At 37.4% G+C, this 22671-nt stretch overlaps 2 protein-coding genes across 2 annotated transcripts; both read left to right on the top strand.

Moving 5' to 3' along the window:
- Positions 1-6932: 6932 nt before the first annotated feature.
- Positions 6933-15857, top strand: LOC113305832 (increased DNA methylation 1-like). Its single transcript, XM_026554828.1, has 10 exons — positions 6933-7142; positions 7641-9972; positions 10223-10984; positions 11388-11511; positions 12825-12904; positions 13088-13329; positions 13912-13998; positions 14298-14397; positions 14652-14856; positions 15310-15857. Exons 2-10 carry the CDS (start codon positions 7807-7809, stop codon positions 15510-15512), a joined length of 3969 nt encoding a protein of 1322 aa, XP_026410613.1. The 5' UTR covers positions 6933-7142; positions 7641-7806; the 3' UTR covers positions 15513-15857.
- Positions 15858-16461: 604 nt separating this feature from the next.
- On the top strand, positions 16462-21449 carry LOC113302251 (ketol-acid reductoisomerase, chloroplastic-like). The gene is made up of 11 exons (XM_026551140.1): positions 16462-17052; positions 17158-17250; positions 18073-18138; positions 18254-18394; positions 18733-18960; positions 19099-19216; positions 19298-19384; positions 19490-19542; positions 19772-19809; positions 20107-20554; positions 20930-21449. Exons 1-11 carry the CDS (start codon positions 16753-16755, stop codon positions 21122-21124), a joined length of 1767 nt encoding a protein of 588 aa, XP_026406925.1. The 5' UTR covers positions 16462-16752; the 3' UTR covers positions 21125-21449.
- The last annotated feature ends 1222 nt before the right edge of the window (positions 21450-22671 follow it).

Genomic DNA, 22671 nt, shown 5'->3' with positions numbered 1-22671 from the left:
ATAAGAAAACACAAAAGAAAAAAAAATCATGTCAACATTTTGGGTATTCGATTCTTATCGTGACCTTACCAATTAATCAAGGGGGGGAGGAATCATACGGAAATTGATTTTAAATTTTGTAGAAGATGAAACATTATTATGGAATTATGACGGGTGAAACTGTGAGATCTGGATGATTTCAAGTGGTTTTCTATTTCCATCATATTTCAACTCTGCTTGACCAAAATTCATATTTCCTCTAAATTATTTGGATTTCCCTATAACAAAAATCTAAATGAAGGTGAACCACTTCCAAGTCCCCATTGGGATGACAATGGGCCCATCCCCTCCCCGTTCAAAAAATGAAACCCCATCCCCTACCCGTTCAAAAAATGAAAACCCATCCCCTACCTGTTCAAAAATAAAAACCCATCCATCATCCGTTACCCATAAGAACTGGGACGGGGACGGGTATGGAAAATAGCCATAGGGGACTGCTTCTCCATGAGTTACCCATACCAGTAGAAGAGATATTTTGAACTGTGTCATAATTCCGTATAATGTTATCAAGTATACCACAACGAAGTAAAAAATACAATTTTTTTTATTACCGACAGTGAAGCTATCTATACAAAGTTTTTTTTCCCAATTATTTATGATGCTTGGTTACAATCATGCAAGCATGATTATAATTATTGATATAATTAACATTGTAAGATCAATCATCGATAGTATAATTTTGTATGAGTGAGTTATATAAATATATAATTTGCATGAGTGAGTTATAGAAATACCTTATGCATTTCGTATCCTTAGTAAATCCCTATGAACATTAAAATAAATAATACTTTCGAAATCCTATATATGAAAGGCACGGGGCGGAAGCCTTAAATCTCATCCCTGCATCACTAATTATGAGGATTAGCTGTACCCGATCCCGTTCATACCGGTAAAACCTTACCCAATATGGGCGATCCCCTCGGAGATGGGTTTGGGTGGGGCAAATTTACATCCATAGTCCCCAATTAAAGACGGGTCTTTTGGGATTGATGATTATGAGTCACTTAGAGTCATTGAACCAACTGTTATTGATTTTGTTTGATCGAAGAAGAAATTTTATTCATATGCAACCATTTACAAGACATAGATATGAAACACAAAAATAAAATATCAAGGGGGGAAGAGAGAGAAAGAAGAGGGGAAGAAAACGAGAAAAGAAACTAAAAATGAAACAGTTGATCCCAATATTGAAAAATTCATCCTCAATCTTAGGGTCAGAATGATACCGGAAATAAATCTTTCTGCTCATCCAGAGAAAACATTATGATGAAATTCAAGAACCAAAAGTTGAAGCTGCTAAAAGGAAACACTGTGATGGTCCTGATGTATATGAAATACAAGAAAAAAAAAACATGACTGCTAAAAAGAAGCAGGGGAGCAAATGTGCTAAAAAGAACCATGAAGACAGTGGTAGGGCGTGAATAGAAGGGAAAAAACGACATTTAAGAAGGCCCAAGGTCATAATCAGGATTCTTTTGCCCCATTCCTTTTGCTATTTCTTTGTGCATTTAATGTAGTATAATGAAAACACATTGTCAGTGAAATGTTTGATCCCTATTTGGGTATGTGGGTAGCTGTCGTAAAGGGGTTAAGGCTTTAAGAAACTAAATATCTTATCCATATTTTATTGTGCAAGTTTATTAATTATGTGTGTAACTGTGTATGCATGCAGGCCAAGTAAACCTTTTTTTTTTTGCCTTATTTTGAAATGACAAGGTAGAGAAGATGAAGATTTTGTATTATCAAAAGTTTGAAAGTTACAACTCGTTTCTCTCAGACTAAATAGGTAGAAAACCCAAAACAAAATTACACAAAATAATATCTTTCCTCACTAACATATTTCCTAACTATATGTACAAATATACATATCTCCTAATACCCCCACCCCTCCCCAAGTTGGAGCATGGGGATCACGAGTGCCCAAATTGCGAAGAAGCAGCTCAAACTGAGGACGACGCCCAAGAGCTTTGGTGAAGATGTCTGCAAGCTGAGAGGTTGTGCGAACATGAGACGTAATAATAGCGCCTGACTGAACTTGATCACGTACTTAATGACAATCAATCTCAATATATTTGGTGCGTTCATGATAAATATGATTAACAACAATATGAAGTGCGGATTAACTATCACATTACAGGCGCATAGGCTGAGAGTGAAAAACCTAGAGATTTCAATAATGCCTCTAGCCACGTGATCTGACTAAAAGTATGAGCCATAGAACGGTACTCGGCCTCAACAGAAGAATGAGATATTGTGTGTTGCTTCTTTGTCTTCCAAGATATAGGTGAGCCTCCCAAAAAGATAAAGTAACCAGTAAGCTAACGACGACTAAGAGGGTAGGAGGCCCAATGAAAGTCACAATAAGCAGTAAGTTGAAGAGCACTATCCTTGTGTAAAACAATCCCTTGACCCGTATGGCCCTTTAAGTAACGAAGAATTCGGAGAGCAGCTTCCCAATGAGACACCCGAGGAGACTGCATAAATTAAACCAATAAATATATCGAGTAACATAATTTCGGACGCGTAATGGTCAAATAAATCAAACGTCCAATAAGCTGACAATAATGAGAGGAATCAGAATATAAAGGTCCATCGTCTAGAGCTAACCAATGATGCTGATCAATAGGTGGAGAAGCTGGTTTTTCCCCAATAAGTCCAGTCTCAGACATAATGTCCAAGGTGTATTTCCGTTGAGATAAAAACAGACCATTAGCTCCTCGAGACATTTCAATACCAAGGAAATACTTAAGATTTCCCAAATATTTCATATGAAAGCAACGACTTAAATATGCTTTAAAAGCAGTAATAGCAACGGAATTATTCCCAACAATAATTAAATCATCCACATAGACAAGTACACGAATATAATTCTAACCTCGACGTAGGGTGAATATAGAATAATCAACATAAGACTATACAAATGCAAAAATCTTAAGAGGACCTGCAAGCTCGGCAAACCCATTACGAGGAGCTTGACGAAGACCATACAGAGATTTATGAAGTTGACACACTTTACCAGAGAATTAATCGAATATCCGGGAGGAAGTTGCATAGATACTTCCTCATCAAGATCCCCATGTATAAAGGCATTATGAACATTTGATGTAACCCCCAATCACGAGCAAATGCTACTACTAAAAATGTTCTAACAGAAACCATTTTAGCTACGAGAGAAAATGTTTCATGATAATTCACCCCTTTAACTTGTCTATTACCAAGAACAACCAAGCGAGCCTTATAGTGCTCGACACTACCGTCAAAATTATATTTAATTTTGTAATTCTATTTACAACCAATAGTCTTCTTCCCCGACGGCAGATCAATAACTGATAACGTACCATTCTTATCAAGAGCACTAATTTCCTTGGACATAGTTACACGCCAATAGGAAAGGCAACAACTTCAGTATAACTGGTAGGTTCTTTAAAAGAAGTAATTGCCGCCAAAAAACGAGTATGATTAGCGGAAAAATTTGCACAAGACACATAATTAGTTATGAGATAAGGAGTATCTGAAGACGTTGACGAGCGAGGAGCGAGGGAGCTGGGTATATTTCTTCGACAATATTGCATATAAAATCCCTGAACCAAGTATTAGGAACACGGGACCGAGCACTTCGTCTAACATTCGTGTCAGAAATGTCACTAATAGCAATGTGACTTTTTGTAGTAGGTAATACAACTTCTGATAACGTGTCGTCAGAATTCCCAAAACTACCTGATAACGTGTCGTCTAAACAGTTCTGTGTATCTTTAAAGAAGACTAAAATTTCTAATACTTCACCTGATATCCTATCTGTAACATTTCGGGTAGTCATATTTGTCACATTCTGTGACTTATTCACGTGCTGTGAAGTCCTATCTAACTTCCTGTCGGTAACAATCTGCACAGTCATGTCTGTTCATGTATGTGCAGTCCTGTCTGACTGTTTCTCTTGTTGTGCTGTCACAGTCATGTCTGTCACGGTCCTGTATGTCACGTTCTGTGACTGTTTATCCTACAGTGCAGTCGCAGTCTTATCTGTATTCGTATTTGTTACAGTTGTAGCCTTGTCTGTCACTTGCTTTGACTTGTTCATCTGTTGTGCAGTCCTCTCTGTTACTAAAGTCCCGACTGTCCTGTCTGTTACCAAAATCCCATCAGCTGAACTCTTGTCTGTTATATTCTGTGTTGTCCTGGTTGTGTCAGGTGATAACAGGTATGACTGAAGTACCATCCTGTCAGGTAACTCAATTGGACAGTCTTCAGATGATAACAAGTATGACTGAAGTAACATCCTGTTAGGTAACTCAATTAGGCAGTCTTCACTATTATCATCTAAAAGAAACAACACTGTAAGGAAATTTGGTTTCTAAGAAAACTACATCACGAGACACAATTTTTTTTATTTTGATTTTTTTCCAAATCAAACAACCTTTAACCTTTTTTTCCGTAAAGATAACCAACAAATATACAATGTCGACTTCGTGGATTAAACTTGTTTCGATCACGAGGGACAACACTTGCATAACACATATATCCAAATACTATAATATGAGTATAAATAAAAGGTTCTCTATGTAACAATTCATATGAGTTTTATCATTAAGCAAGGTAGTAGGCGTGAAACTAATAATATAAGCAGCGCTTAGGATGCATTCACCCCAAAACCGAAGAGGTAAATCTGATTGAAAACGCAAAGCACACGTCACATTCTTGCTGTGGTGTATCCACGCATGAAGTTTGAAATTTTATACCATGTTTAGCAAAGAAAGGAATTAATGGTAGGAATTCCGTACCATTATCATTGTGTACGTTCTAACCTGTCTGTCAAATTGTGTCTCAGCCATAACTCAATAATTCTGAAAATTTTGCACCACCTCAGTTTTATGTGCCATCAAATAAACCCAAACACAACAAGAATAATCATCAACAATGGTAAGAAAATAATGTGCACCACAAGAAGATGGAGAACGATAAGCACCCCACCCCTACCAGTCCACGTGGGCGGGGCCTACCTGCCTGTCAGGAGACGATTTTTTTAGGTGTTTTTTTCACGGTCCACCCAGAATCGTTTTTTTTTTTTTTTTTAAATGTCAACGCAAAGATGAATTTGTCTGTGTTACCAATATTCCATATGCTTGCTTATGAAATGGTTCTGGAATTTTAGGGAAGTATGACACGATAAGAAGAAACTAAACAACAATAGAAGGCACACTAGCTAGCTATATCACGATCACACGTAAACTGATTCATTTTACTTGCTTTATCTATAAATTCCTTATTGATTATCATTACGCTGATTATAACATATTTCAGCTCCCAAATATCTCAGTGCGCTTCACATCTGTCATGTAAGAGGGGAAAAAACAATTTATGTGCATGAAAAAATGGAGATCTTAGTGCCATTATAAGTTGATACTGTAAAACTGAAATTAATCGAAGTAGAAAAGAAAGAAAGCAATATATCAAGTTCTCGAGGAGATGCAGAATGATATACCCTTAAATATTTGAATTTTGTCTCGTCCATACACTTAGCCGGAAGAAACCACTATTTAAATTGTGCACCCACAAATGGAAGTGTTTTGGTGCCATTGTTTTTTTTATCGATCTAAAGTTGGATAGAGAAAACATTTATGACATAGCAAAATAAAACCAGTAAGATGCACTACAACAGTCATGCACCAAAAATAACTTTCTAGAGGAAGAAAGGCATAAATTCGAAACCAGTACTCAAGTATTGCGATTTCATGAACATCATATCTTTCCCAATATTCATCTTCTTACTAACAATCTATATTAAGAGCAAGTCTTATGGTGGATTCCATCCATCTTCCATTTTCCACGCCACCTCAGCACTTGGAACTGTGGATGCAAGCGCAAGTGTAATGGTGGAATAGTAGAAACGCTATTCTTAATGGAGCTAAAAAAACATAATTAAGAATAGAACTTTTTTTTCAGCCGTTAGATTTCAACAACTCATTTTAAATCTACGGATACAAAAAAAACGCAATTCTTAATTGCGTTTTTTTAGCTCTATTCTTAATTGCGTTCAGATGGATTCCACGAACCCTTCCACGAAACCGTGAAACCTTGCTTGGATTTTCTGTGGAAGACCCTAACTTGGAAACCACTACACTTGACATTCCATAGTTTTTCCACACTTGGAATAGTTTGGATTCCACCATAAGACTTGCTCCAAGCTATTGCCTCCTGCACTATATCTCAATATTGCTGCAGACATACAAAATAAGAATTACCCTCATAATCGGAGTAAGCTAAAGCTATTACCAGATTCAGTAGTTAACCAATCATCGAAATGCAACTGTATGCACGTTCAATCGCGCCAAACCTATTACTTTAATTAACTGAATTTTAAACCGTTGTTTCGCGGTGAGAAACTTTCACATTCTACTTTGGAAACTAGCCTCAGACATCAGCATGTAATCCAATTATCAATCAATGAACACCAAACCATAAAATGAGAAAATGCACAAAAAAATGGTTTCATCCGTTCTATCTTTCCTCAAAAGAAACTCATCCTCTTTTTACTGATACTAATAAAATGGGATTTATGTTTTTTAACTGAAAGAACAAGAAGTACCTTCATTATAAAACTATGTTTCTGAAACTGCTTTTAATAATTAACTAAAGTGTAGGCCAAAAAAACACCCACATAAACAAACATGTTTCCAATGAAAAAAATAAATAATTTCTAAGCGAGATTTCTTCACATAATTTGAAAAGTTCCGTAACCAAATCCCGGTAATACTGCCTCGAGATGTAGCAAAATGAAAGATCCAATGGTTTAAAATTAAAACTAGGGTTTTCAGAGTGAGGAGAGCAGTACACTGTATAGTGTCATAAAGTACCAAAAAAACGTAGTTTTAGGACAAAGAGAGAGAATTTAAATTCTTTTTTTTTTCATCCGATTTTTTTTTTTTGTTGTGAGGAAAACTTTTAGGGATTTAATAAGGCGATGAAGACAAGGGCATAAGGTCATTTATGTTCTTCCTGTTCTCCTGCTCCTGAGCTAAACCAAGGCAAGAAACTATTTCGATTACTACCACTGGAGAAACAATAACCCTAGTTTATGGCTGAAAAGAGGGATTGCGATTTAGGAGGTGAAATTCTAGCTCGATTCTTTGATTTTTGTTTGCAAATCTGTAATGTAGTTGTACAACATTGTGAGTATAGTGTAAAGTTTTCATCTTTCTTATGAAGTTTTGATTGTTGGTGGTGAATGATCTTAGTTTTGGTTGATTTATCACTTCCCCTATCATGTTTCCACTCTGTACCTCTGCAATTAAATAATGTAGTTCTAGAACATCCAGATATTTGATTATTTTTTTTAATTTTTTTTTATTGGATTTCTATAGAGATTCCTCCACCACCACCCCCCCCCCCCCCCCCCCCCCCCCCCCCCCCCCCCCCCCCCTCATTTTGGGTTCCTGGGTTGTTTGTTGATGAATATGGTGGATTTGTGCTGATTCTTTGAAATCCGGGTTTTGATTTCTGGATCCTTTTTCCAGATATCTCTAGGATTAGTGATGAAATTATATTTTTAAGCTGGAAGTGGGTTATTGAAGGTGTGTAATCTAGGTTTTTTTTTTTTGTTTCAGAATTTGCGGCAATGTTTGGATCATCATCTAGACTGTGAAGTGTGTTATTATATTCTCTGGCTTTTCAAGTGGTCTTAGATCTTCTCCTTATGTTGGGATGGAAATTTTGCCCATAAGAGAGAGTGCAATGCCGTAGTTGGTTTGGGATTGGAAAGAGCTGATAAACATGTTATATTGTGATGTATTGTCTGAGGATGACTTTGAAGGATCAAATCAAGAGCACCAGATTTTCATGGATGTTTTCTATGGAAGAAACATCACAGGAGGTGCTTCCAAGAGGTGTAGCATTACTGGACCTAGTAATTCTGAAGCTGAGGGATTTAGACCTACCAAAGCATCACTTAATTCAAATAGTGATAATTCGGTGGTCACAACTCAATCCTCCACTTCCTTTATGGAGGATTCATGCAACAATGTTGTTGGTGATTCTGGTTGTTTTGTGACCAAAAATATTGCTGGATTTGGATGCGGTCCCAAAAACTATAGTGTCTCTGTTGCACGAGATGATCACGATACTTCTGCTAAGCGAATGAAGCGGTCAGAAGGCGAGCTTTCTGCTCCGGGAAATGAGTATTCCAATGGTGATTTACCTATTCCAGAGAAGGCTCCAGTTCAATTAAATTCATCGAAGGAAATTGTGCTTAGCCTGCAGTCCGCAGACCTGTTTAACAATTATCCAACCAAAACTTGCCCATTGGTTGAATCATCAAGTCAAGGTTTTGTATGTACTACTTACCTGCATACACGGCTTGAAGAAGTAAGCAGAAGAGGTCATGCTCGTGATGGGAATGCCTCTAAAAGTAAGCGTGGGAATCAAGTTACTAAAAGTACAGCAATCACATCTCCTGTTTCTCAGCACAGCGTTGTACCCGAGTGTTTGCTGGGGGATGCATCTGTTGCACATACATCTGTACCTCTTTTACCTGTCCATGAAAAATCTCTGGAATCCTCTCCTTTTACTTCAGATGCAATTAAAACCAATATGTCAAATAAATCTTTAACGGATCTATACTCGCGTCTACGTGGCCATGTCAACTATTTACTTAAGGCAGCAGGTTGGGCAGTTGAGAAGAAGCAGATAGGAAACAAACCCTATGTGGATACAATTTATAAGTCTCCCACTGGGAAAGTTTTTACTGCATTTTATAAAATCTGGAACTTATTTGGTGAGAGTCTGTTTGCTGGTAATTACAAGATGATACGGCAAGAAAAAAGGAAACAGTGGAAGAATATTAAAGAGTTCGGCTCTAACTTATTAGAAACACTGATAAATTTTGAGAAAGAGGATTCCAGTCAAATGGAAGCTTCGTATGCGTTGGTTCATCAATGGAGTCTTCTGGATCCTTTTGTTACAGTGGTGATGGTTAACAGACAGATTGGTAGCTTAAGAAAGGGCATACCAGTCAAAGCAGCCACAACTGTGGTCTCAGATTTGAAAGATAGAAAGGACATAGAGTCAGGAAAAGAGTTTGTTGGGGTTAAAGACCAGGTCAAGCAGTTGAAGGGTTCGGTGTCAGTGCATAATAAATCAGGTAGCACAAAGGTGTCTGGTGACAATCTGCATCTTCAGACTGAACAAGATAGCCAAGAAAATTTCTCTGTAGTTGGTGAAAAGAGAAAGAAACAGGTTGCAAAAGCTTTGACAGGTGTTTCGATTTATTTGAAAGAGCAACAAAATAAATGTATGCTAACAGATCCTATGGTTGTGGCTTTAAATCCGATCGAAGAAACCACTAATGACCAAATTAAACGCTCAAATCAGAGTTATGTGCCGGATACTTCAGATAGCCATATAGATAGTTTCCTGTATGATGTTCCAATCGAAACTGTAGATTCAGTGGCTAAGGAGACTGAGGCTGTGCCCACTCAGCAAGATGGCAGGTTAAGTTTTTCAAGCTTTGTTAAACAGACTACTAGAAGGATAGAGGCCAAGACCGTGAAAGGTGTGTTACCTGAAGTTGTTAATGCTGATGGTATCGAATTTGTCATGCCAAGATCAACTTCTTCTGTTCCAGGAGGCTCTTTGGGTAATGATTTGGCTCAAGGTTCTACGGCGTTGGAGTTAGAGCAATCAAACTCCAAGGATCTGAAGGAAACTAAAGTTAAGTTTATATATGATAATAGTCAATTTAGAGATGAAGTTGAGTCAATTCCATTTGATCTGAATTTGGGCATGCAAAACGAAGTAGGTGGTAAGAAAGCAGTGGAAATTTTTACACCTGCTGAAGCAATTCCTGAAATGCGCGAAAGAACTTTGAACAATCCGAGCATGATGATGAGAGCTGCAGTGGCTCTGAAGCTTCAAACTTTAAGGTGGACCCAACATCTGAAATAACAGGGAGTAGGCTGACAAAGAAGAGGCACAAGAAGTGTAAAAGCTTGTCCGTAATTAAAGTGACTAGATTTTCCAGTAAGCGTCAGAAGGAAGTTGAGATGCTAAACTGTGAAAAACAAAAACATAAAAGTTCTTCGTCTGTCAGATTTTCCCAGCACCAATTAGCAACAGATTCTAAGTTAAAAAAAACTAAATATAAGCATAATAATTCCGAAGTATCAGTTTTGGGTGATGTAAAGGATGAAAGAATCCCAATTCCATGAGGCAGACCAATGGTGCTTTGGTACACAACTGCAGTGGTTCTAAAAACGCCTCTTATAGTAAAGTCACCAGGTTGGGAAGATCAGAAGTTGACAAAGAAAATGGAAGAAAGAGATCGCGTGGGTGCCAGATAGATGATGATGATCTCTTGCTTGCATCTATCATAATAAACAAAGACCTGAGCACTAACCGCAAGCAGTTTGCCCGAAAACGCAGGAAATCGTCAGCTTTGAGAAAACAGAAGCGTAAGGAAGGCGGTTGTAAGTTACTCTTGCGAAGTCCTGGGAGAGGTGGAAAGCACTATACCGAAGGGAGGTGGTCATCCTCAGGAGCAAGAACTGTGTTATGCTGGCTAATTGATTCCGGTGTTATATCTGTTAATGATGTGGTTCACTATCTAAGCCCAAAGGGCGATACAGTGATTAAAGATGGCTGGGTCATTAAAGATGGTATCCTTTGTAAGTGTTGTGATAGAGTTCTATCTGTTATTGACTTCAAGGTTCATGCTGGTTTCAAGCCCTACAAACCCTGTTTGAATCTTTTCCTGGAATCGGGTAAGTCGTTTACCTTGTGCCAGCTTGAGGCTTGGTCAGCTGAATACAAAGTCAGAAAAGATGGACAAAGAGCAGCCGAAGGTGACGAGGGGGATCAGAGTGATGATACATGTGGACATTGTGGTGATGGAGGTGTATTGATATGTTGTGATAACTGCCCTTCTACTTATCATCAGGCGTGCTTGTCTGCACAGGTTTGTCTTTTGCTGGATACTTTCCGAGAACCTTACTTAGCACTCAATTATCCAATCATATAGATTTTTTTCCTGCCAATTCCGTGTAAAAAGCTGATTTCCATTTTACTCAACGTCGCTGGTAATTTTGTACATTTCCAGCCAAACAGTTGGTGGGTACAGTTTACGTTTATATCATTTTCAAATATTGTTAAGTTGGTATATAATGTGGTTCTGCGCGACAAGTTAGCAGCTTGCTGTCGTTATCACTAGTGAGGAAACACATGAAACTTTATGTGTTAATTGTGCATGGTATTCTTAATCTTCATACTGGCTTGATAAAGATGTTGACTTTTTCGTATTAATTGTTTTTCATCTTTATTAATATATATGCCGTGTTGATATGTCTACTTTTTATTTCTAGGAATTTCCTGAAGGTAGTTGGTATTGCTGGAATTGCACTTGTCACATTTGTGGTGACCTGGTAATTGAACTTGAAGCTTCAGCATCTCCTGGTGTATTAAAATGCTCACAGTGTGATCATAAATGTAAGTTCTATATTCAGTAATTCTACATGTTTGTTGAATGCATGTTAGTATTGTTATCTCTTCATTTGCTCATTCTGTATATTTGCATATTATAAGCACGGGTAAATTATTTTTAAAAAAAAAAATCAAGAGAGGAAAAGTTGAACTATTATTTATTTATACAAATATTTCTCTGTGTAACAACGATACGTGTATGAAAAGTAGGAAGCAGACAGTGGAGTTTAGGGTCTGATTAATGGTATATGTTCTTCATAATTAGCCAAAATGGCTACCTTCATGTCTATATAGAAGAAAAAAGGAACCATGTTTCTTCTTCTCTTTCATTTCGTGTACTTTATCATAGAATTAAGTTGTGAAAGTATTTAACTTCAATTGATAGCGGAGCTAAGCGCCCGTTTGTCTGGTACAGGTACCAATGTAGATACACGTCTATAAGGGAAAATATTGAAATACAAAGTGTCATACTTCTTAACTTTTGGATGAATATCTGGTAACTCCATCCATCCGTTGTTCCTGGGATTATTCTATGCAACAACGAGATGGCAAGAATATTCTGGAACCTTAGGGATGCATATTTAAACTGGTAAGCGTGTCAACACGGTTGAACACTTTAGCTAAACTATTGCAGAGAAAAAGGAAAAAACATGAAAGAAAAGTCAAGAAGAGGAAGCTATTTAAGCTTCGTTTCTTTCATTTCATTCGTTATTCTGCGGTGGCTGATGTGTGAGAGAGAAATGAGAACCCTAATGAGCATTCCTCAATCTAGGTTTTAGCCCAACAAATTTCAAAATCAATCAGTTAGTTTAGATTTGACTGCTAATATCTTTGAAGTCTTTTGGCTTATAGCTTCCAAGCCTGATTTCTATTCTGCTGTAGTCTTTCTAATGGTACCCGTTTCCTAGTTTTTTGTTCTTGTGTACCAATTCTCGTATCGGTATCACTGTTACACAAGAAATATCTTATAGTTACCGTTAGTGCTGTCTTTGCATTATTTATGTAAAGTTTTATCTCTCATGACAATATTCTCTCCGAAGGTGAATTGTTGGGAGGTAAATAATCTTCTATTTCTTTTGAACTTTGAATACTCATGTAGGATGCACATTATAAAAACGTAATACTTAATTCTGCATGACTTTCTCTTTCTAATCTCAACTATATGGTGTCACTGTAGATAATATGTAGACTTAATCTGATGATGGTTAATCTACTGTCTGTCTGTTTTTTCCGTTACTTTTGTGCACATTAACAAATGTCGACACAAAGTGGTAGGTTAAACAAATGTCGTTACTGATACTCACTACTTTCTTAAATAGATCATGGAACTTGCGCGAAAGAAAGTGGCACCTTTAAAGAGGTTTCTGACACATGGTTTTGTGGAGCTAACTGCCAGCAGGTAACTTATTTTCCTTCAGCGATTCTGAATATCCTGTTTTATTAACCAAACTTTAGATAAATGGGATTCATCTGAGTTTCAACATGAAAAATGATTTCTATCCTGCTACCATTCCTAACGCTGTCACTGGTTGTTGGTTTACCTTGTCTTCGCTTAGGAAACTTTGTTAATGGGTGCATACAGATTTTCACAGGTCTTCGTTCTCGGATTGGAAATTTGAATCATATTGATGGTGGCTATTCCTGGACACTTCTTAGATGTATCCAAGGCGACCAAAAAGCTCCTTCAGCACAGAAATTCGCACTGATGGCAGAGTGCAATCCAAAATTAGCTGTTGCTCTTACAATCATGGAGGAATGTTTTGTTCCCATGGTTGACCCAAGAACGGGCGTAGATATGATACCGCAGGTCATATACAACTCGGGGTGAGGAATTTCTCTGAACATGTTTGTTTCAGCTGTTTTGGTTGCTGAGAATTTTCTTTTTTCTGCATCTTTCTTGCTAAACACTGAGAATGGGCCCTAGATGTTAGTCTCTACTTTTACGTTGTAAGGAACAAACGAGTACTCTTGTCAGTCAGATTCTTTTCCAACTGGTTGTAGTTAACTATTTATCTTTGCTATAATTTCTTTCTACTGGTTCCTCTTTTTGTCCTACAGCTCTTGCATCTAGAACTGGTCATGAGTCATTTTAGTTAGTTAAGAGATATGCATTGATTGGTTCCGCAACTGAATAAAATCACATGAAAGACAAGTTCTAAGTTCAGGAACTTCTGTGGAGAGCTGTTAGTGGATGACCTCTTTGCACTTAATGCTAAAACTCTTTAAGTGCCATTTTGCTATTGTGCTAGTTTGAGTTGGATTCTATTATTGAAGAACTTGTAGTGCAAATTAATGTTTAGTGGATGACCACTTGGCAATTAATGTTTTTGCACCTAGTTTTATGTTGTTGCTGCGTTAGTTTATGACTTGCAAATTGAAAATTGACTCTTTTGTATTGATTCGTAGATCGGATTTCGCATGTCTAACTTACCAAGGATTTTACACCTTGGTTTTAGAGAAGGGGGACGAGGTTATATCTGTAGCATCTGTCAGGTACTATTGACTTTTATATAATTCATTGACAGCAATGTTGCTGCCCTTCTTGTATTTTATGATATTCATGTCTATGCAAGATCCATCTGAATTTGTGTCACATCAAATTTGGACCTTCTAGAGTCATTTGTTTAGAAGAGAAAACAATGATTTCTTTAACATTGGTGTTTCGGTGTGAGACATCCGTTCATAGATGTGGATATATCTGAATAAAATTCTTTCACCCCCTCGTATTTTACTCAAGAAAACATTATTTCAGTCCTTACCTTTTCGGCATTATCATCCCATATTCTTTGCAGGGTGCATGGAGTCACTGTGGCAGAAATGCCTCTTATCGCAACTTGTAGCGACCATCGTCGGCAGGGAATGTGTCGGCGTCTCTTAAATGCTATTGAAGAGGTAGTTTTTCTGCATACCTTTAACTGACCTTTATTTCTTACCTTTCATGAGCAATGCTGCCGAGGTCTTACAACATGTTTCCCAGATAGGTAAACACTGTCACTAAATGAAAGGGTAATTACCTACCTTGGGCGCACATGAAGTTCCATTTTGTAATGCAAGAATAGTTGTCTTTTTAATGGGATTTGAACCCCCTATTGGAGGCCACTTCCTCTTTTTTGTTTTTTTGAACTGTTTGCATCAATGTTTTGCAGTTGTTGATATCCTTCAAGGTTAAAATGCTGGTAATAACTGCAATTCCTAGTTTGGTGGATACTTGGACAGAGGGCTTCGGGTTTATACCCATGGAAGATGAAGAAAAGAAGCAGTTAAGCAGCATCAATTTCATGATATTTCCAGGAACAATATTGCTTAGAAAGAACTTGTATGAGAAAGATGCCTGCAAGATCAAATATTCAGGTACCTAACATTTTCTTTGTTTTTTAGTTTGTTGGTCAGCTAGCTACCCAACCCTGGGCTACCCCGATCTTCATTTATCAGAATTTATATGTTTGTTTTCTTCTGTTTTCCTCATTTTTGAAAAAAGATTGCCCACGTTATTTAAATTTTATTTTAGAGCAACAATAGTCATATGTACTTAGATGTATAATCTTTCACGTGGTGACCAGGGAATCAATGAATCATTCCATGGTTGAGAGCTACAACATCATCCCCTATTCTTTTTTGCTAGAAGTGCGAATCTAAATCGTCAAACTAGGTTAGTTACCATATAAGGCAAGTTCAGAATAAAAGTGGCATCTGGGGTGAATGAACTTTAACTCAAAATTCTGTTGCACACTAAATTTCACCTACTAATCTTATTTCTCCCAGTTGTGCAAGGGTTTTAATATAAGGGTCGTTTGTCTGATACAGAACCAGGTTCTCCGAGGCAGGCAGGAGCCATAAGAAGTTTTTGTGTTGGTGATCATAGTACCGTTGTAAACTCCACTTTGGATGATGGTAAGAGTCGTGTTGTTGTTGGGCCAAAATCGGAGCAGTTGGAACAAGAAAGAAGTAGGGATGGGAACGAACTTCTCCCATCACTTTCAGAGAGGGTTCAGTTCCAAGTTTTGTAGAAAAAGAACTTGAAATCATCTCTACTACTGTGAGGAAATATTCTAGTACTCCGGAGAAAGAAAACTCAGAAAAAGTAAGAAGGTAGTCGTTCTTTTGGACAGTAAATCACTACCCAATGAAAGAGATCATAATAATATGTACATGTTGTAGAATTAAATGCTGGTATGGTTACATTAAAGTAGGTCATGCAGTTTAGGTTTTTTGGGTCGACCTTGTAAGGAGTTGGCGCACCAAGATGCTGGGTCATACCTACAGGTCCCGGTCTTGTTAGAAGGAAAATGGATCAATTTTTACCCTTTTTTGTGATTGGGAAAATGTGTTTATTTTTCCTATTTTCCTTACCTCTTTTAGTGGAGCCTTCATTTTTTTTCTTTTTAATCTGGTATTGATACTGATCTTTAAAGAGGGAGGATTCGTGGACACTCTCAGATAGACACTATCATACATACATGGTTTGCGCCATTTACTCCTTAAAACTAAAACACCACCATCCACCCCTTTGAATGTCATCCGTTAAAAGTTAACGGTTGAAATTAAGATCGGCAGATGGTAAGGTTTGGTAACTCGGATTGTGCCCATTTTTGGTATGAGTGTAGAAAACGGGAACGTATTATCTAAATATTAGATTCAAATTCATTATTTTTAAATATTAGATTCAAATTCATTATTTTTTTGGTTTTGCGGAGAAAATGGCACATATCATGTACGATAGTGTCCATCTAAGTGCACACAAGCCGTGCTCATCTGCTGCTAGACTTGGAGATCATTATTGTGTAGACAAAAGAACTAAGTAGTTCTTGACCAACGTTACGAAAAGATCATTCTCGATGAGAATTTCAGAAAAAGTGCCTTACACAAGGTTTTAAAATCGTTGAGTGCGGTCATGCACTTTACATAATCCTAGAGTTGGAGTAGGAGTGAAGGTAATACATATACATAGACTGCCTCGAGTCAGTTGGCTCCCTGCAATCGTTCTGGCGGGATGGAGTTGAACAGTGAGTCGAAGTTAAAAGTTTGAATCTTTTACTACCTCGTATAGAAGAGTCCAAGGGAGGTAAAAATATAGAAGAGGAGGAGTTATGGATTAAGTAACCGCTGTATCCGCACTGAACTGCAGGAGAAACTTATCCAGATGAAATTCGTGTGATTATGGATTCGTTTGGGTTTCATTTCCGCTGATTTGAATTCCTATGATATACTTGCTGTATTTGGTTAATTCTCAAGTAGAATTTGTTACTCATGGGAACTTCCACTCCGTCCATAGCTTCTTCTTGTTCATTTAAAACCCTAAAACTACTTCACTCAACATCCTCCTCTTCTTCTTTGGGTTTTAAAGTAGGGTTTCTTTCTTCATCTTCTAAAACCTTAAAATTTCTTCTTATTCGTGTTTCTAACAACAGTGTCTCGTTCCCTATTGGATCATCTCTTCTTGCATCTCGTATGATGGTTTCAGTTCCCGATACTAAACCTTTGACTGCTCTTGATTTTGAAACCTCTGTGTTTTACAAGGAGAAGGTCACTCTTGCTGGAAATGACGAGGTCAGTCCTCCCCCTCTCTCTTGCACTCTACATGTTTGTTTGTTTGTTTGTTTGTTTTTTGTCAATTCTAACCATTGCTGATTGTTAAGATTATTTTGGTTGCAGTATGTTGTGAGAGGAGGAAGGGATTTATTCCATTTGTTGCCTGAAGCATTCAAAGGAATTAAGCAGATTGGTGTTCTTGGTTGGGGTTCTCAGGTGAATTTCTCATTCTTATGGTGTTTCATTAATGTGGATTCAAACTTGTTTTGGGGGGTATCATTCGTGTTCATATAACTGTGTACGTCCTTGTGGTTGTTAGGTAATGATCTTAGGCAAAAGTGTTATTTCATTGTTACCTAAATTAAATGTAGGAGCACATTATATCTACACAAGAAAGCAGAGTGTATGTTCTTGACCACGGTCATGCAATCACCTCCAGTTAGCATAGTTATGTAAGAAAATGGCTAAGACAGACCCTTAGCATCTGGAAAGGAAATGACACTTCTTTCCTCTTACATTTCTTTGACAACTTTTCCTAGTGTAACACGAAATTAGAAATCAATGTTCAAAAGTTACTATGCTTTTTATTCAGTTCCCTCCCTACCAAATGTACCATTATCGATAAGAGTTCTGTACTAGCTTGTTGTCCTTCATTAGTTTGGTTAAAGTAAGCTTGTATTGAGTATATCCCATGATGTGAAGAACACGAAAAGAGTTTCGATAGCACATGACCAATAATTAAGTTGTTGTTGGCAACTTTGAAATAACGTATCTAAGTGAATTCAGTACTTAATACATTGTTGCAATGCTTGGGTATGATCTCCTTCCGATGTTTGAAGTTTGAACCCCTTAAATCTTTTCATCATTTCTTCTGTTTCAAGTAATCTTGTAATGAAACTAGTTCTCCAAATACTTTAATGTCAATTTGTTTGCAAGCTCTGTTATGCCATTTCTGCTGCGAAAAAAAAGAACGTGATATATCTTATATTAGTTTATATGATATAATCTTTAACTTCTTAATTTTCATTCTGCGCACAGGCTTGTGCACAAGCTCAGAACTTGAGGGATTCACTTGCAGAAGCCAGATCTAACATTGTTGTCAAGGTGAGGCATATACATATATTTCATATACTCTTTATATCGACGTTATATATCAGTACCCGTTAATCTAAGCTCTATATATTGTGATCTCATCATTTGAAAATGAAAATTGATGCAGATCGGATTGAGGAAGGGATCCCGTTCTTTTGCTAAAGCACGTGCTGTTGGTTTTACCGAGGAGACTGGAACTCTGGGTGATATATATGAAACAGTAGCAGAGAGTGATCTTGTGCTGCTATTAATTTCTGATTCTGCACAGGTATTAAGATTGTCTGAAATGTGCTGGATCCAGTGGTATCTGTTTCTGGGAAAAGAAAAATCAATACTATTTTACATATGTGGTTTTGTGCTGGTATCTGGATTCAATCTCTATTCTTAATGTTCAATTTGAATACCTTCGAACAAAAAAAAGAAAAAAAAGAATTTGTTTAGTATGTTTGTTGTCGGACCAAAAGGTTACCAAAGCACCACTGCGATAGCTCGAGAAGTTCACATGATATATTTTGCCTATGAAAGTTCGACGCCTGTGTTTTTTCCCTCTACGTTTGCTAGATTTCCATTTTATTTAAAATTGCATGTCTGTGCTACATGTTGCAGGCAGATAATTATGAGAAAATATGCTCCCACATGAAACCTAACAGCATTCTTGGACTCTCTCATGGATTCCTCCTTGGACACCTACAGTCCCTAGGGCTCGACTTCCCTGAAAGTGTGAGTGTGATAGCTGTGTGCCCCAAGGGCCTGGGTCCGTCTATCAGAAGACTTTATGTTCAAGGGAAAGGGATAAATGGTCCTGGAGTTAATGCAAGTTTTGCCGTCCACCAGGTCTATCTACTGAATTCTCTCAATCCTTTAGCCTACTGCTCTTTTTTTGTTCTGAACTGGGTCTTTCTATTTGTTTAATTTCTAATTCTCACAACTTAACTCAATATTCATATGTATTCAGTTCTGCTGCTTGTGCAGGATGTTGATGGTAGAGCAACAGATGTCGCCTTAGCATGGTCTGTTGCTCTTGGTTCTCCTTTAACATTCTCCACTACTCTGGAACAAGAATACAAGAGAGACACTTTCGGAAACCAGGGTTAGGTTTATCCCTATATGCAGTCTTATTTTTTGTTGTATATACTACTACACTCCCATTTAATGTCTTTTAATTATGAAGATAGCCAGGAAACTGAAAGACGGAGAAAGATAGGGTTTGCAAACAAAGGGAGAACACCATGGAACAAAGGAAAGAAACACAGTGCCGGTAAGTCATCTTGGAATCCTAATGCTGGGTTTACCTTCTCATTCCACCTCCTCGTGTCTTCTTTATATTACAAAATATTTATTCTTTCAACATTTGAGTTTGCAGAGACTCGTAAGAAGATCAAACAAAGAACCATAGAGGCACTGAGTGATCCCAAGGTGAAGTCATGTAAGAAACAGATTGTGACGGTTATCACTTTATATGTTGAAAAGTCTAGGTTTTAGCTACTATTGATGGTTTTTGACAACTATTAATATTATTGTTATTTGTTGTTACATGAAACAGATGGGAAACTTGTCAAACAAATTCCAGTTCCACATTTGAATTACCGATCATTTCTGATATTATTTACTTTGTAATTTCTTAATTTGTTTCTTTCATCTTCAGGTCAGAAAGAAGATGTCTGAGTGTCCCCGTGCTCATAGGTTTGTATTTTTCTTATATTAAGAATTACAGTATATTATATTCAAAAAAAAAATCCTCTTTTATTCAAGGGGATTAAATTTGTAAATGAGCGACTTGTTTAAGCTGTATACTGCACACTTTCCTAGTCTTGGAAGACCTATAAGCAGCCTTGATATGCCAGGGTAGACTTGGTTGAATACTCAGGGAAACAGAACCAAATTGTACTCATTGTTACTCGTTCTGTATTTACTGCTAGTAACAGAAAGTCATTTGCTTATCTACTTTTTGATATAAGAATTGGATTTCAATTTGTGCAGTGAGGAGAACAAGATAAAAATAAGCATTGCTCAGAAGAAAATGTGGAGAAAACGCTTGCAGATGAAAAGACTGAAGGATGAGTTTTATCTGAAGTGGGCAGAAAGAATTGCAGAGGCAGCTAGGTTAGGCGGCTGTGACCAACAGGAACTAAATTGGGATAGCCATGAAAAGATCACAGAGGAATTGGTTCTTAAACAGCTTCAGTTGACTGCAGATAAAGCAAGGGAAAAAGAAATTGCAAAATTAAGAAGAGCTAGAGCAGCGAAGGAAAGAGAGGAGAAAATGGCTAGAATTGCCCAGAGGAGAAAAGAGAGGATAGAAAAGGAGAGGGAAGAAAAATCAAAACCCAGAGTAGAAATAAAGAGAAAGACACGTAGAAAATCAGAAAAAGAGAAGCAACTACTGGCTCTTTCCAAGGGCTCAAAACTCAAGGAAAAATTGACGAAGGTAATTCAACCCTAGATAAATATTTTTTAGTTACTAATCTCGCCAACATGCAGCAAGTTGGGATCAGTAGGTACAAGAGTTTGATTTTGAGGACTCTGGTGTGATAGATGGGGACATAATGCAGTGTTGGCGTTTATGCCCCCCAGCACCCACATATTCGTTTGGTTGAAACTTTAAAGTTTAAAGTTAAGCCTACGTAGCAAATGAGCTGAACCGCGTCAGCTCCACTAAAAAGTGATAAGCTGTGCCAAAAACATCATCTTGTCCTCCGTTGTTTTTTTGGCATAGGAAGATCCAGCATTTCACACAATTTTCTAAACCTTGTATGTTTGTCAAGATTAATTTTTATTGACGTGAATTCTATTTTGACCTTAGATTCGCCGTAAGAAGACTGTTGATGGTCAAGGAGTAGTGGCAACCGGCAATCAACCAGCGATTGAGAAATTGGATTTAGAGTTTATAGAAAGAGAGAAACTGCGGAAGGAAGTGTCTCTTGCGGATCAGATTCGAGCTGTAAAAAAGATGAGAGAGGAGTTAAACAAGGAACCTCTTGCCAGAGCCATCTTATAGATTAAGCCAGCTAGATCATTTTCCTAGTCGAAGTGTTTAGGCTTGGGCTGCTATACATGTCAAAGTTGATAGGCTGAAAACTAAATTAGAAATAAGAACATGAGTTGATCTAGGCTTAGATTTGTTTTTGTTTTTTTTTCCCTCATTCTCCTTGTAAGAACAAATAAGAGCACCAACATCGTCTACCTTCTTTTATCAATCAGTTTTGAAATTGTTGAAGGAAAATGTTATGTCGTTGGGTAATAGATTTGTCCAAAACTTACACTTGGGCACCAACGTATGTCCAGGTGGTTATTATTGACCAATTGAATTTGAAAAAGATATTACTCCCTCCATCCCTAGGTATGTGACTTAGTCCAAATTTGCACATTTTTTTTCTTATTATTTTTTTTGTTCTTTTTATAAGCAACGACCTAAAGAAAGGCTAGAGGTCTGCCTCAACAGTTAGCGTGAGCCAAATTGGAAGTTTAGACCAAAAACAAGTACCAGAGTATCCTTGGCCCAAGCTGTTAGAGAGTGAGCAACATTGTTACAAGTTCTTGGTTGAAAACAAAATATGCAAGCTAGAAAACTAGAACCAAACAGAAAAGTATTTTTAAACAAAGCATCCATTCGTTGATTGCCTTCAAAATTTTCCCGGGAGAATCGATCGATCAGAGTTTTTGCATCACTTTCCACCACGATGAAGTGAGTAGTTTATTGTTCCACTGCTTTCTTCAAGACTTCGCAGATAGCCCTGGTTTCTGCTTCCTCTAGATAATAGACTTTAAACGTGATAGTAGCACAAAAGGATGGTTTGCCAGAATAGTCGCGCATTATGTAGCCCGCGTCATTAGCCAAAGAGACATGATCAAAAGCACCATCAGTATCACCTTTGATCCAACCAAAAGGAGGAGGCTTCCATGTATAAGCACCGACGACATCAGAATAAAATGAAGTGGGTATAATAGGGTTTCTAAAAACAATCATGGCTCTAGCTTTAACAATACCAGCAGAGGGATTCTCCATTTTCTTGTTGAAAATCATATTGTTCCTACTATTCCGGATACACACATAGTAGTAAAAAAAAACTTTTTTTGATTCGTCAGAAAGAGAGGTAATAGCATTAACAAGCCAATCAAGCAACATAGAGTTATGAAAGTTCTGAACAGTCAAACAAAGAGAAGAAAAAAACAGATAGAAGTAGCAAAAGGGCATAAAATCAAAGCATGCATAACAATTTCATTGCAAGAAAGACATCTAGGACAGATTATAGTGTCAATAGGCATTCTGATATGTAAAACAGTTCTAGTAGGTCAAGCATTTCTAGCAGATTTCCAAATGAAAATCTGAATGCGGTGTGGGACTCTGAGTTTCCATATGCAATTCCAATGAGTGTTACTTGGGGAAGGCCTAAGACCTCTGAGACCTAAGTAGGAGGATTTAAAACTAAATCTGCCATTCTTTGAAAGCTTTCAAGCCCTTTTATTAGGAGTGCACAACTGGTTTAAGGGAATAGTAACAATCTTCTCTACATAAGCATTATTAAATTGGGTGTTCAGCCTAGA

This window comes from Papaver somniferum, chromosome 8 (assembly GCF_003573695.1).
Source record: "Papaver somniferum cultivar HN1 chromosome 8, ASM357369v1, whole genome shotgun sequence".
In the NCBI taxonomy this organism is placed as follows: domain Eukaryota; kingdom Viridiplantae; phylum Streptophyta; class Magnoliopsida; order Ranunculales; family Papaveraceae; genus Papaver; species Papaver somniferum.
The sequence above is the reverse complement of the archived record's forward strand: the minus strand, read 5'-3'. Positions and strand labels throughout refer to the sequence as shown.